Source organism: Argentina silus, assembly GCF_951799395.1.
Source record: "Argentina silus genome assembly, chromosome: 7".
NCBI classification, from domain to species: Eukaryota; Metazoa; Chordata; class Actinopteri; order Argentiniformes; family Argentinidae; genus Argentina; species Argentina silus.
In genome coordinates, this window is record NC_139661.1 from 23,279,459 (window position 1) to 23,292,451 (window position 12,993).

General features: G+C 46.3%; 2 protein-coding genes across 3 annotated transcripts; both read right to left on the bottom strand.

Moving 5' to 3' along the window:
• Window positions 1-1,264: 1,264 nt before the first annotated feature.
• Window positions 1,265-2,863, bottom strand: adra2b (adrenoceptor alpha 2B; the record flags this gene model as incomplete). Its single annotated transcript, XM_083674207.1, has 1 exon — window positions 1,265-2,863. The coding sequence occupies one exon, from the start codon at window positions 2,861-2,863 to the stop codon at window positions 1,265-1,267; it is 1,599 nt and encodes a 532-aa protein (XP_083530333.1).
• Window positions 2,864-8,519: 5,656 nt separating this feature from the next.
• On the bottom strand, window positions 8,520-11,671 carry dusp2 (dual specificity phosphatase 2). 2 transcript variants are annotated; one of them, XR_014554287.1, is made up of 5 exons: window positions 11,072-11,671; window positions 10,596-10,723; window positions 10,009-10,228; window positions 9,250-9,623; window positions 8,520-9,195 (listed from the first exon to the last, which is right to left on the bottom strand). XR_014554287.1 is itself a non-coding variant. In XM_083672706.1 (4 exons), exons 1-4 carry the CDS (start codon window positions 11,466-11,468, stop codon window positions 9,409-9,411), a joined length of 960 nt encoding a protein of 319 aa, XP_083528832.1. In that variant the 5' UTR covers window positions 11,469-11,671; the 3' UTR covers window positions 8,520-9,408. The 2 variants fall into 2 exon arrangements, 1 of the variants encoding a protein (XP_083528832.1); XM_083672706.1 differs by having other exon boundaries at window positions 8,520-9,623.
• Between the last annotated feature and the right edge of the window lie 1,322 nt (window positions 11,672-12,993).

The window sequence follows — 12,993 nt, forward strand, 5'->3', positions numbered from 1 at the left end:
GGTGTTGTGCTATTGGGGATGTGTGGTATCTGTAAGGCTCTCTTTGAGGGTACATCTAAAAAAAAGTCTAAAGTGGTTTCCTTTTGTTATCTCCTCTCTGCCGTCTGCACTAATGTGACAGACATAGACATCGCCATATTGCTTTTACCCAGCCTGTATGTTCAGATGAGATAAGGAAAGGAAGCTACTATTACACTATTGAGATGCGTCCGCTACCCCACGCTACCTTACATCACGGAGCCGGAGGCAAGGTATGTTATGAAGGTGTCTTTCTAAATAAAAGCTTCTCGTGAGATCAGTGCGAGGGATCCCTATTGAGAGGGAGTCTTTGTGCTGCCTCATGTAAGAGTTCTGAGACAAGCTCTGTTGTCTGCTTCTCCTGTGTGGATAAAATCTTAACAGGAACACATGCTACCCCTGCGGCTGGGTAAATCTAAGAATACAGACGTAAGAAGACAACCTAAATGTTGTGTCCTCCTCGTGCTTTGTTCTGATAACAGGTATTTGTGTTATTTCTCTGTCCTTTCTCTCCGAACCAGAACTGATCTCCTGAAGTTTTTGATCAGATGAAAGGGAATTACGTTGTTTTCCATTTCAAATTACGGTCCCATAACAATTCAGATATTTTGATCGTCAGTTGGTCCGTCAGCTGATAAAAGCAGCATCATGCTATCATTCGATAAGCAACAACATGTTCTTTGAGTGTCCCGTTGCCGGTAACTAAAAAGATGAAAGGCATTTTCTCTTTCTCTCAGGCAGAAAGTGCTCTCAATTTACCTCCTACTGCAGGGTATGCCTGGAGCTCTGAACATCTCTCCTACCCTACTAAGAGAACATGCCCATGGTTTTCCCAGTCATTCTAAAGCCTCAATGTAGAATGGACAGAACATATCGTACACTGCATATATTCTCCCCACTGTGTGTAATTGCAGTGTTAAGTCCCAGGTACTGGGGGCTAAAATGGACCGCGGCTAAAAGAACGCACTCTATGTGTTTGTCTTACATCTTTTTAATCCCTTAGAGGAATTGGTTCTGCAACAGTTATTCTCAGTGTCCTAATCCAGAGTTCTACAGTTCAGCCAGGTTTAAAATCAGCAGCCCCTTTGAGATCAATGGGATCAGTCAGAAAACTCAACAAAAGATGGGATTCTGTACGCCTCTAAGGTGTCAGAGGGCTAAAAGAAGGAACTGTCTTCACAAAAGATCGGTTTCACGGCCTTTCCTCATAAAAGGGTGCCCCAGGTGTCCCTACGGAGGATCCAGTCTAGAAGAATGTACCCTTGGTGTTCTTACACAGTATCTTCTTGAAGGCCTTTCTGAAGTCTTTGTTGAAGATGGTGTATATGACAGGATTGAGGCAGGAGTTGCAGTAGCCGATCCAGAAGAAGAACTTAAACAGCGGCTCGGGGAGGGAGCAGGTTTCAGGGCATATCGCCTGCAGGGAGTAGGAGAAGAAGAAGGGGAACCAGCAGACCACAAACACCCCGATCACCACCGCCAACACAAAGGTGAATCGCTTCTCCCTGTTGACCATGGCTTTACGCCTGGCTGCTCCAGGGGTGCTCTCTGGTTTAGACCTCCTGCCTGCCACCAGCCTCGCTCCCTTAGAGGTGGCAATCATTTCACGGTAGCGCTGGATAGTGGCTGGGGAGTGGATGCCGCCTCCCACAGGCGAACCGGCCATGCTGGCGCTGCCCCTGCCCCCTCCGTGGCCATGCTCCCCGTCGCTCTCGGAGCTGGAGCTGTCACCGTTGTTGTTGTCAGCTCTCTTCCCCCCCAGGCGCTTCCCCTTCTTGCCCCCTTCTTTGGACTTGGCGGGGGCGGTTGGAGGAAGGGTGGAGGTAGGAGAGGGGGAGATGGAGGTGGGTGAGGGGCCAAGGGGGGATGTAGGGGGGGAGATTGTGGTGGGGGTAGGCGCAACGGAGGGGGGCTGGAGGAGGTTGTTGGGGGTGGGAGTGGGGGAGGACGGGGACGTTTTGTCCGGGTTGGTGGCGGGGGTGACGGCCAGGGTAGGGGGTCTGGCGTTGGGGGTTTTATGTGGGATAGATGGCGTGCTTTCTGCCTCTCCCTTCCCGTTGGATTGGATCTGTCGAGGGGTCCGACTAGGGGTGGCACAGCCCACTCCCTCCTTCCTGGGCTCGCCTGGTGGGCACCGAGTTCTCTGCTTTGCAATCTGGTAGATTCTGATGTAGACCAGGATCATGATGAGACACGGAGCGAAGAAAGAGCCAATGGTGGAGTAGAGGATATACCAGCGCTCGTCATTCAGTTGGCACTGAGGCCCTCTCTCACTCCCCTCTGCTCCTGCCTCACTCTTATTCAGGGACAGCAGAGGAGGGAAGGAGATGATGGCTGACATGAGCCACACTACGACTATGGCTGCTTTGATGCGCTTGGGTGTGCGCTGGGGACCATAGGTGACACGAGATATTGACAGGTAACGGTCCAGTGAAATCGCGCACAGATGAGCGATGGACGAGGTACAGAACAGAACGTCAAGTGCCAGATATATTTCACACCACAATGACTTGAAGTACCAGTACCCTAGAAGTTCATTTGCCAACGAGAACGGAATGATGAGTGTGGCCACTAAAATGTCCGCAGCCGCTAGCGACACTAAAAACAAGTTCTGTGGACCTCGAAGAGATCGGCTGGTCAGGACAGCGATGATGACGAGGATGTTTCCAACAATAGTGAAGACGACCATGAGTGTGATGGCCGTAGCGAAGGCGGCGGTGGCCTCGGGGGAGTAGGGAGCTGCCAGTTTCAGGACACTTTGGTTGCAGGGGAGAGAGGCTCCTATAACGCTGCTGTTTCCGCCGCTAAGGCCGGCTGAGCAACCGCTGTCCAAAGCTGAAGACATAGCTGGTGACACGCGGTTCGATGGATGGAACTGTTTAAAATGACAAAATAGGCCAAAGGGTTTATTTTATGCATGCGCTCTCACCATCTCACTGAAAAGTTGAAAATAAACATAATGTATAAGTCTTTTAAAGTAGGCTATCCGCATGGATTTAAAAAAAACTAAAAACTAAAAAAAACAATTGTATTTTCGTGTTATCGCAGTTCATTCCATCCCCTCCTCCATGTTTCGTCCTCCAAGTCCATTCTAATACAAACACTAAACTATTCCAGAGCAATGCGTCAATATCACGGACTTCCAACAATTAAAACTTGTCCAGCACACAGAATGGAGTGTAATCGTCCAGTTGTGGATTGTGGGATGTTTTAAAGAAGCGGAACGTTCTGGTTGGATACAGTCACAAAAATAGAATTAAATCTAATTTCAGCCTGTTTAATGCAGTGCAACATAAACGAGATTGGGAGCAACTTACAACCAATTAGCCGTGAATGGTTGTCACTGAGTGTGCGCCTTTCCACCCGCTTTGAATTGGAGATGCGCACAGCTTATATTATTGAAGGGGAGAGCTTGGACTGTGCAAACGATCTGTGTATATAACTTCAAAGGATGTTTATCAAATTATAAGGTTGACTAGCTTTGACAGTATACAGTATTTCCTTCATTGACATAAAAACTACTTTGAACTCCTAAAAAGACAGAATAAGACGCGTTGCGAAAACAGATGTCAATACGTCACCAGCGTAATTTTAGCAATAAATCAATCCAATATAAATAAAGAGTTCGAATATAGTCCCTGCGAAGTTCTTCAATGGAGCCAAAAATGTTGCCCGAACGTTTCAGACTTCAGGAAAACAAAACCGTGTCCAATAAAAGTCCACGCTGCCCCTTAAGTTTGCTGGTCAATGTGGTTCATTTATTTTTTAGCAGATTGCCAGAGTCAAAGTCACAATCATAGTCCTCATCATAGATCATAGTTCTCATACCACGGTTTTGCATGAGTGTATGAGTCTCAGGCAGCCCGTGTGTGCCGTTGGGGAGCCTACATCCGAGTGCAGTTAACCAGGCGACGCGTTGTGATGCTGGTGGCTCTGGATTCTCAGTGTCTACCGGTCCTTGTCTCTCGCGCGCCCTGTACGGTACGTCCCCTCCTCGCACAGCTGTTCGGTAAAGTGCAATGCCTCAGTGCCGCTCCTCTCGCGCTCAACGGTCGGTCTAGCACCGCGCGCATCTCCATGAGTGGGACCGCGAGCCCTGGACTAATAACGGAACACCTCTCCTCTCCTCCTCCCCGCTTCTCCAACCCGAGTGATGTCAGTACAGGCGTCATGGGGTCCTGCTGGCCATCTCTCTCTCTCTCTCTCTCTCTCTCTCTCTCTCTCTCTCTCTCTCTCTCTCTCTCTCTCTCTCTCTCTCTCTCTCTCTCTCTCTCTCTCTCTCTCTCTCTCTTTGTCTCCACCCAACAGTGCACTAAATATGTACCCTGCTATATATTTCATGGAAAAGCCTATAGGGTGGATTGTCACGCTTTCTTTAGTTAACTCTACAGGACATTGGGCAACATTTAAGTCATTTGTCTTCTGGTAGAGTTTAAAACTATAGAGATGGCTTCCACAGTGGAAATGGTTCTATATTGTTACTTTACAGTAGGCTACGTACATCATCGTCATCGTCATCATCATCATCATCATTGCCTCTCTGTCCACATGTACCCTATAGAGCCAAACCAAGCTCTGTAGGTCAGCCTTGTAGTGTTCACAGCCTGTATGTGTGCTGTGGGAAGTCCAACAACTCTCTCTGTCTTTGTACTGTAGCATGGATCAATGATTCCCCCCCCCCCCCCCACACACCTACACACATTCTACTGTGCACCCCCCCCCACACACACACACACACACCTACACACATTCTACTGTGCACCCCCCCCCCCCCCAACCCCCCATAGAAAACACCTTTTCATCTCTCCACTCACGACTTCACTCTTTCACTAAAATCAAGTGCTTGATGTTCAATTAACGAGAGAAAAACACATTAGACCCAGAGCCATACAGAGACAACAGAGACAACAGAGATAGTGTTCTCAATAATGATCTGTAGTGGTGGGTAGGTGGTTACACACACACACACACACACACACACACACACACACACACACACACATACACACACACACACACACACACACACACACACACACACACACACACACACGTATACATACACACACTCACATTCACACACACACACACACACACACACACACACACACACACACACACACACACACACAGTTCTTCTGAATGATCTACAGTGGGTAGTGGGTCTTGTTTGTTTCCTGTTGTGCTTCCCCACGCAGTGTCAGTCCAATGAGAAAACCCCAACCATAGGATTCCACTTCCAACAAACAGCCTCAGCAGTGAACCACCATTCTCTGATTGTGACCCAACCAGCAGTGAACCACCATTCTCTGATTGTGACCCAACCAGCAGTGAACCACCATTCTGCGTCCTGTTTCTCGCTCCAGCGCATTCTAAATATAAACAATCTAAAGCTTTTAGCGGGAGAGTGCACTCCAATCAAGTGTCGCAGTGGTCGTGAGTGAACTAGAATTGGTAAAGCACTGAAAATGGATTCTATTCTATTCTACTATGGGGTATGAGGGGAGAGAGGAGAGGAGAGAGGGGTATGAGAGGAGAGAGGAGAGGAGAGAGGAGAGGAGAGAGGAGAGAGGGGTATGAGAGGAGAGAGGAGAGAGGAGAGGAGAGAGGAGAGGAGAGGAGAGAGGAGAGAGGAGAGAGGGGTATGAGAGGAGAGAGGAGAGAGGAGAGAGGAGAGAGGAGAGGAGAGAGGATAGAGGAGAGAGGAGAGGAGAGAGGGGTATGAGGGGAGAGAGGGGTATGAGGGGGAGAGAGGAGAGGAGAGAGGAGAGGAGAGAGGAGAGGAGAGAGGAGAGAGGAGAGGAGAGAGGAGAGGAGAGAGGAGAGGAGAGAGGAGAGAGGAGAGAGGAGAGGATAGAGGAGAGAGGAGAGGAGAGAGGGGTATGAGAGGAGAGAGGAGAGAGGAGAGAGGAGAGAGGAGAGGATAGAGGAGAGAGGAGAGGAGAGAGGGGTATGAGGGGAGAGAGGGGTATGGTACCGATGCCAAGGTTATACCATTCAGGCACACAATGTTCAAATCCCACACACCCAGTGAAACCAGCCTATTGTAACACACTCACTCACGCACACACACACACACACACACACACACACACACACACACACGCAATCACTGCACACTTTTGGATTAATCAGCACTAAAACGTCTGATTCTAATCAAGGTGTGAATGATTTGTTGAATCAGGTGGGTTTTTTTAGAACTAGACTAGGACTCGTGGAAGCCAAGGCTGGAGCTCATTTACTTGTTCTATATCCATATCCATGATGTCCAAATTCTATTCTATTGAATGCCCTTTTGGCATCCATGTTCCAGACTACAGAACTGAGGCTGCGTCTGTTTGGGGTCAGTTCAGCTGAAGTCTGGGTTGTGGTGAAGTGTCTGTTCAGGGTCAGTTCAGCTGAAGTCTGGGTTGTGGTGAAGTGTTTGTTTCTGTCGTGGCTCAGAGAATGAAGGCTTGAGGGCGAGTCACAAGGCAGGAGTTAAGGGTTAGTGTGAAAATCTGCCTCCTTGTGGACTTGGCGACCTAATTTGAACCACTGGTGGATATAATATAATATAATATAATATAATATAATATATGCCATTTAGCTGACACTTTTATCCAAGGCGACTTACATTGGAGTGAGTGCATACATTTTTCAGTATATATGGTCCCAGCGGGAATCTAGTTTTATTCTAATCACATCACAATGTGTGTGTGTTTGTGTCTATGTGTGTGCGTACGTGCGTGCATGTTTGCGTGTGTGTATATGTGCGCATGGTGTTCTTCTACAACAGGCTCATTTGAGTGGGTGTGTGTGAATTGAACATTGTGTGCTTAAATGGTATAACTTTGACATCAGTACTACACCCCTCTCTCCCCCGAATCCATTTTCAATGTTTTACCATTTACCATGTGTGTGTGTGTGTGTGTGTGTGTGTGTGTGTGTGTGAGAGAGTTTATGTTGTGCTCATGTTTGTGTGTAACAGTGCATCAGCTGTGAATGACCTGCCAGTATCTCACCTGGACCCAGTGTGTAAGCATTATGTAAATCCCCTGTTTGACATCTCTCTCTCTCTCTTTCAGGGGTGAAGAGAAAAGTGTGAATCACAGCTAACAAAAAGTTGGAAATTATTTTGTAATGTTTGATTTTTTTTGGTTTTGTTCCCCAATCACTGTGATAGTTTCTTTGTTAGCGGTGGCTAAAGTTAGCTGAAGTAAGTAGCGGCTATTTTGACCCATAGATTACATTCAAGATAAGGAACCATCTGACTATAGGGTGTAAAACAGTGAACTATCCCTTTAATTACAGACGCTTGAGTGTTAATGTGTGTCTAATCATTTCCGACAGTAAATATTAGTTGAAACTATTTATTTATTCATAGTTCCAGAGCAGACAGTACTAACTGACACTAATACAATCATATGTAAACACAGAGTCCCTCGCTGTGTGTGTGTGTGTGTGTGTACAGTGGCTCATCAGGTCTCAGGTACAGAGATCATTCTATCAGGAAATGGAGGCACACTACAGGAGTAGCTGACTATCAACATTGTGAGAGACAGATGGACTGAGAGTGGAGGTGGAGGGGTAATAGAGAGGAGAGGAGGGGTAATAGAGAGGAGGGGGTAATAGAGAGGAGAGGAGGGGGTAATAGAGAGGAGGGGTAATAGAGGTGGAGGGGTAATAGAGAGGAGGGGTAATAGAGAGGAGGGGGTTGTCAGGAGGGTGGGAAGTCAGAGGGAGAGGAAGAGGATGAGAGGGGGAGTGTAGAGGGGAGGAGGGGTGAGGGGGCAGAAGACCATGCCAGTAGATCTGAATAGCAGAGAGAAACACTGTTATTTTAATTGTCAGGGCAACAAGTTTTTCCTGACCACATAACCAAATCAGAAAATCTCTGGGCCTTAGTGATTGGATGGCCAGCTGTGGGTTTATATTGCCATCTACTGGAAATTATCTGAATTATCTGCATATTCTTAATTATTTTGTGTTTTCTGAAACTGTCAGTAGAGTGTGCTGTTACTTTATAAACCTTACTGTACAAACCTCCACCCATATCCATACACACTGGTGGAGATCAGAGGATCTGGTAGAAGTAGACAATTCTCTTCCCCTTTTCTTGAAATATACACTTGGTCAACAGTGGACTGGTGTGAAATATACAGCGAAACTCCCTCAAATCCCAGAAAACACCAATCTATCCCTTTTAAATGAATGAGTGGAAGTGAACAAGTGCATATTTTAAGGAGATGGCGGAGACAGAATCTGAACAGCCCTTAATCCAACCCTCTCCCATCACCACAAGAGCAGAAGGGATAGAGGCCAGAGGTGGATTAGAGATTGGGCATCGGTCACTGATCTCTGATACTAAACCCCTGATTAAAGTAGAATAAAGTTGCACTTGTATGCTGATCTAAGGTCTCCCCCTAATGGTCAACGTTGGGATTTGGGGTTTTGGCATTATTCTTAGAGGGGATGGTGGTATTATATAATACACGGAGACATCAGGTGTGTTTCTGATGTAATAAACCATTTAATCTGTGTGAAACAACAGCAGGATTAATCATCCAGACCTTTCCCATTGGCAAATAAAGTGCAGTAACAGTAAGAAACACTGTCAAATCAATTCTAAAATACTTTAAAAAAACAAGTAAAAAAATAAATATTTACATTTAAAAAATATTAAAAGAGTAGATTTTGTGAAAAAGACAGAATTATACCCTATTCCACCACCGTACTTTATGGGGAACAGGGTGTTACTTGAGATTAACACAATATTGTTGGTAATATAGGAATACACAGTGAGTTACAGAGACAGAAAATATTTACATAGCTTTACAAGCTTCACAGTGATTTAAACTCCAGTTACCAATGGTGATTAGTGAATTGTCTTCCCGTATACAGTAAATAAACATCAGCCCTTGCAGAACATCCTTAAACGGCAAATATCAGTCAGACAGACATCAGGCACATTCACTACAACATCCTGGAGATGAACTAGTTCTGTGTTCCATCTCAGAATGAGTCATGAATCACATGACTTCAAGCTTGGCCTGAAGCAGCTGTCTTTTTAAAAACACTGCTTCCTACTACTGCGAATGAAGGAAACAAAGATTTCAGTTCCCAGGTGGGGATTCAGAGATTCAACAGCTGGTGCACCGCATTTCTGAGGCTTGATAACAGCACAGCACACACAGCCTCCATGGGAAGCACAGCACACACAGCCTCCATGGGAAGCACAGCACACACAGCCTCCATGGGAAGCACATCCCTCCTTGGACCTTTTAGCGTAAACTTGCTTTAGTCGTACAAACTGTAGGCATCCTGTACAATCCTCTAGTATTGCCCTGCTAGTGGTAAAACAGTCATGTACCTCGTCCTCCTCCCTCTGGGCAAATATGAGAGAGTCCGTCAGTGACAGAGCACGTCGGTCTCGAACTGGAGCAGCTGGCCCATGAAGGCCAGGTTCGGGGAGATGACATGGCGACGCTGCTTGACGAAGTCGAAGGCTTCGTCCAGTCGGACGCGCTGGGCGTGCATGAGATACGCCAGACAGATGGTGGCAGAGCGGGAGATACCCGCCTGGCAGTGGACCAGCACACGCCCACCTCCTGCCTTAACTGATTCTGAGGGAGAGGGAGAGGGAGGGAGGGTTAGTGGTGAGCCACGTTCATGGGTCCTGACAGCTCCTCTGTGGCTCAGTGGGTAGAGCATGGAGCTGACAATGCTTAGGTTGTAGGTTTGATTCCCGCTGGGACCATATATACTGAAATGTATGATAACTGCAATGTAAGTCGCTTTGGATAAAAGTGTCAGCTAAATGGCAGATATTATTACTGTATATTATGATAGTGAATAGGCCTCCTTTCTTTGACTCTGCACTTCATCAAAATGTAAGATGAGCATCACGGTGGAGGTACACAGAGAGATTTGCTGTCACTCATTCAATGGAGACTAAATCCAATATTAAACAATGCATAGCGATGAGATACAGGATAGTGGTGAACTCACCAATGAAAGCGATGGCCTCGGGGAAGCGGGCTCCGATGTCTGCGGCCAGACTGTCTTCCACGGTGAGTCTGAGGTAGTGCAGGTCGTCCTCATACAGGTTGGGGCAGGAAGATGAGACGTTGAGCACGGCTGTGATGCCCGCGGCCGCCAACGTCTCACGGCGAGACGAGTGGACCGCACTGCCCAGGAACAGGAAGGGGAGGAGCTCCACTGGACCCTCCTGTCAATCAAACATAATCAGTCAAAGCTGATTAATAAAAAACACTGACCAATTGAGGTTTGTGGTCATCTAGAACTACTAATCATCATCACAAACAATATCTTTAGTTATCCAAATGAAAAGGGCAATGACAAAGTAGCCTTATGAGATGTTTTGAATTTTGGATTCAACCCATACAATATACACTTCATGTGGCAAATTGACAAGTGGCTTAATTGAGTGTTTCTGGTTCTAATTGGTGTGTGTGTTCTAATTTCAGTTCATTTGTTTAAAGAAAAAAAACATCTGAATTCAACCCACAGACTGCAACCCCTCCCAAAAAACCAAATGTGTGCTGTAGGTCTAGAGTTACTGTTCCAGGCCTCACCTGATCGTACGGCGGTGTGTTCCGCCCTGTGACGACGGGTTCCGGCTCCAGAACCAGGTTGTTTCCAGTCAGGCTCGGGGAGATGAAACACAGTTCTGGGTACGCCTCGGAGAACCCCTCAAACCCACCTGGAATTAATAAATATGTCATCCTATTAATTACAACATTTCGCCTAGAACAAATATGATTTGCCTGTTTAGTAAGATCATAGCGAACGAAAAAGTATAGCCTATTTTTGATGATATTTAGGAATGTGACTGTTGTACAGGTGCACAAGTCCAAATACTTGTTTAAACACGTAAAAACGTACCTCTTGTTTCATAGATACACAAAATAAAGTTCACATTTGGACAGCTATTTACACTAGCAGCCTAAGCAAGTAGGCCTAAACGATCATACTTTTGTCGTTTCACAATTTGTTTGAAAAACAATCAATTAAATTGTTCAATTCAGAAATAAAAGATCTCGCATCTCACCTTGTAGAAAGCAGGTCTGGACCGAGCTGTCCTGGACCTCTGCCTGCAGGGCGGTGAGCAGCATTCTCGCCAGGCTCTCTCCCTTCAGATCAGAAAGAGCGCAGCTGCTCTCATCAAGCACCACCATGGGAGAGAAGTCCCCCCGCCGCAGCCGCCCCAGGAGCGCCTTATCCGGGACCAGCCACTCCAAGCAGACCACGGAGCTCTTAGATCTCCGGCGGAGCATTGAGTTCCAATTGACGTTTCGGGACTCGGTGATGTGTGCCCGGGAAAAGGCGAGGAAAGGCCGACAGTCCAGCACCACGCAGCCGCCTGAGGTGAACTGGTCCTGGGGAGTTCTGAGGATGTGGACCAACTCACTACCGGCTATCTCCAGAGGCTCGCAGCTTAAACTCATGATTTCAATTTCAATTCCAACAGAGAGAAAAAAAAAATAGTTCAATTTGAAGAGTTCAATTTGTTTTCTTTAAATTGTGATTTCACCGAGTAAAACTACAGGAACAACTGAAAATACACTTTTCAAAGTTGTTGACTATTCAAAGTAAAATATGTCAAGCCTAATTGGGTTTAAAACAGACAGTATTATATCTGATCACTTCAACGGTCGCTTCATATAAAAATGGCTTTAAGTCGTCTGTTTCACTTGTCTCTTATTGCCCCCAGCCGGCCAGGACGGGAGGGGCGTGGCTCTGAGCAGGCACGTACCACGCCCCCACCCTGCTTTTCCACATAAGGAAACAACGTCACGGACGGAACAGCCAAATTTGGTCGTTTTCTTGTCCCGGTTCTCCTAATATGGGTTTTGACGTGTATATTCTCATTTTCCCCACACCGCACGGGGTTAGCCGGTGTTTTTGTGCTGAATGACGTTATGTTCACAGTTGATACTTCAGTACCACACACACACACACACACACACACACACACACACACACACACACACACACCATGTTTTGATCCATGTTGGCTCATTCATACAGCCTTTTGACTGTATTACTTTATTAATCTGAGTAGTAACATTTCAGAGAAGTTTATGACAGGAGGTGGGTATGATGAGCACTGATGACTTTATCTTATGATGACTGTTGGATAGATGATTCACTTACTTAAACAAGTAACTGCACTTCACTTGTTTTTATCTTGATGTGTTGTTTGTTTTGTTTTTAAATGATTGATGTCGTGCTTTTGCTTTTACTTCTTTTCTGTAAGGTGACCTTGGGTGACCTGAAAGGCGCCTCCAAATAAAATGCATTATTATTATTATTAAATGTATTTGTTGTAAGTCGCTTTGGATAAAGGCGTCTGCTAAATGCCATAAATGTAAATGTAAAATGTAAAAAATGATGAGTGGTCCAGTGACAGTGTCCATGGATTGTCACTGTCTTCCTCCACGCTAGAGACTCTAAATGAAGAACAGTTTATCTAGCTTTTCATCAGTTCTGCTCCCTGTGTAGCCATTGTGCCTGGTCCTTTGCTCCAGGCTACAGATGTCCGTTGATGGTTGATTGGACACTGTTTCAGCTGTTATCACAGACTGTGGAGGAAAGGTTCACCAGGCATGCTGCTAACAGATGCCTGTCCCCCTCCACCCCCCCCACCCCCACCCCCCGCCCCCTCCACCCCCTTCCCCCCCCCCTCCCGCCCCCTCCACCCCCCCTTTATAATCTGTAATCTGAACTCAGTTCTGTTGAGACAGTTCCTAATCTAAGTGTGCTCCATTCCTTGTTTCCAACAATAACAACAACAACAACAGCAATATACACACAAAAAATAAAAAAAATACACAGCACTGACCAAATTTACACACATGTTTATCAATCAATCAATATCCTCTGGACAGGAGAAGTTTATCTGTCATGTTTATTTATGGTATATGTATTTGGTGTGTACTGGGTTGAGACCCACTGGAGGGTTACAGCTGG

What these genes read in the sequence shown, in the direction of transcription:
- dusp2 (XM_083672706.1), bottom strand. Translation starts at nt 11,468, where the DNA reads ATGAGTTTAAGCTGCGAGCCTCTGGAGATAGCCGGTAGTGAGTTGGTC. An exon ending in ACACACCGCCGTACGATCAG is followed by an intron (nt 10,229 to 10,595) that starts GTGAGGCCTGGA and finishes TTTGATTGACAG; the next exon opens with GAGGGTCCAGTGGAGCTCCT. An exon ending in CGAGGCCATCGCTTTCATTG is followed by an intron (nt 9,624 to 10,008) that starts GTGAGTTCACCA and finishes CCTCTCCCTCAG; the next exon opens with AATCAGTTAAGGCAGGAGGT.